At 38.5% G+C, this 984-nt stretch overlaps 1 protein-coding gene across 1 annotated transcript in view; it reads right to left on the bottom strand.

Annotated features, from left to right (window-relative positions):
• HSD17B12 (hydroxysteroid (17-beta) dehydrogenase 12) overlaps positions 1–762 on the bottom strand; it is a gene marked incomplete at its 5' end in the record, with an annotated part of 29,744 nt that extends 28,982 nt beyond the window's left edge. The window contains one exon of the mRNA XM_010080539.1: positions 698–762. Coding sequence (XP_010078841.1) covers positions 698–762 — 65 coding nt within the window. The remainder of the gene's footprint in view (positions 1–697) is intronic.
• Positions 763–984: the final 222 nt, after the last annotated feature.

Below are 984 nucleotides of genomic sequence, written 5' to 3'. Positions count from 1 at the left end.
CTGAAGGATCAGGAGCAGCAACAGACTTCCGAAGCAAAGTCTGTGAATTGCTCTTGGTCAGGTTTTATCTCTGATTAGGGACTCATACCAATAAAGAACAACACAGGCGGATCACACTGACACTGTATTTCCTAACACCATTTGCAATATTTAAGAACTTTAATAAATTCTGATATTTTAGACATGTTCACAAACTGATGTCTGTACTTTGCTCTTCACCATTTCTTAACAGTGTTTTGGAGACTTGAAGTTTACTCATCAGGGAAAAAAAAAAAAAGTTGGTTTTTTTTTTGCTAAATACTAAGAAGCTTATATGAAGGTGAACCAAAAACCTTCACCAATACTCAAGCAGAAAGCACAAAACCACAGTGGCTGCAGTGAGCTACAGGAATCTGGGAAACAAAATCATGCAGCAGTTCAATTGTTCATAATCCGAGTTTCCAATGTACCCAATGCAACCAAGATGGTCCCTACATTACAAAATGCCTAAAACTATCGTATTTTAAGTTTCATAACAACGTTATGGAAGATGCAGCTTCCATTCATGAAGGTGGTTGCTTCCCTTCCACCACTCAGAACCCACCCCACAAGCTAAAGCAGCTCAGGAACAGCCGCCAAACTGCAACACTTCTGCCATATCCATTAAGTATTTACTGCTAAAAATTAGAACACCAGAAGGTACCACAAAAGCACTTACTTTATCCAGGTCTGGAACATCAAGAAAATATTCAGGATAAACATAGGAAATGCCCACATTGTTGACTGAAATGAAAGCATGAAGTTTTAATTAGACTGCTGGGGTGACATCTGATTTCTCATGCTCTGATTAATGACAATTCTCAAGCAATACTCTTAAAATGTTGTACTCAAAACACTCCCATCCCTTTAGCCAAGTTTCCTTAACTGTAAATATACTTGTACGCACGCAAGTGGAAGGTGAGATGAATAAGCTGAAAGAGGGGAGATCTAGATTGGATATAAGGA

Source organism: Pterocles gutturalis, unplaced genomic scaffold (genome assembly GCF_000699245.1).
Source record: "Pterocles gutturalis isolate BGI_N339 unplaced genomic scaffold, ASM69924v1 scaffold20384, whole genome shotgun sequence".
NCBI lineage: Eukaryota > Metazoa > Chordata > Aves > Pterocliformes > Pteroclidae > Pterocles > Pterocles gutturalis.
The sequence above is the reverse complement of the archived record's forward strand: the minus strand, read 5'-3'. Positions and strand labels throughout refer to the sequence as shown.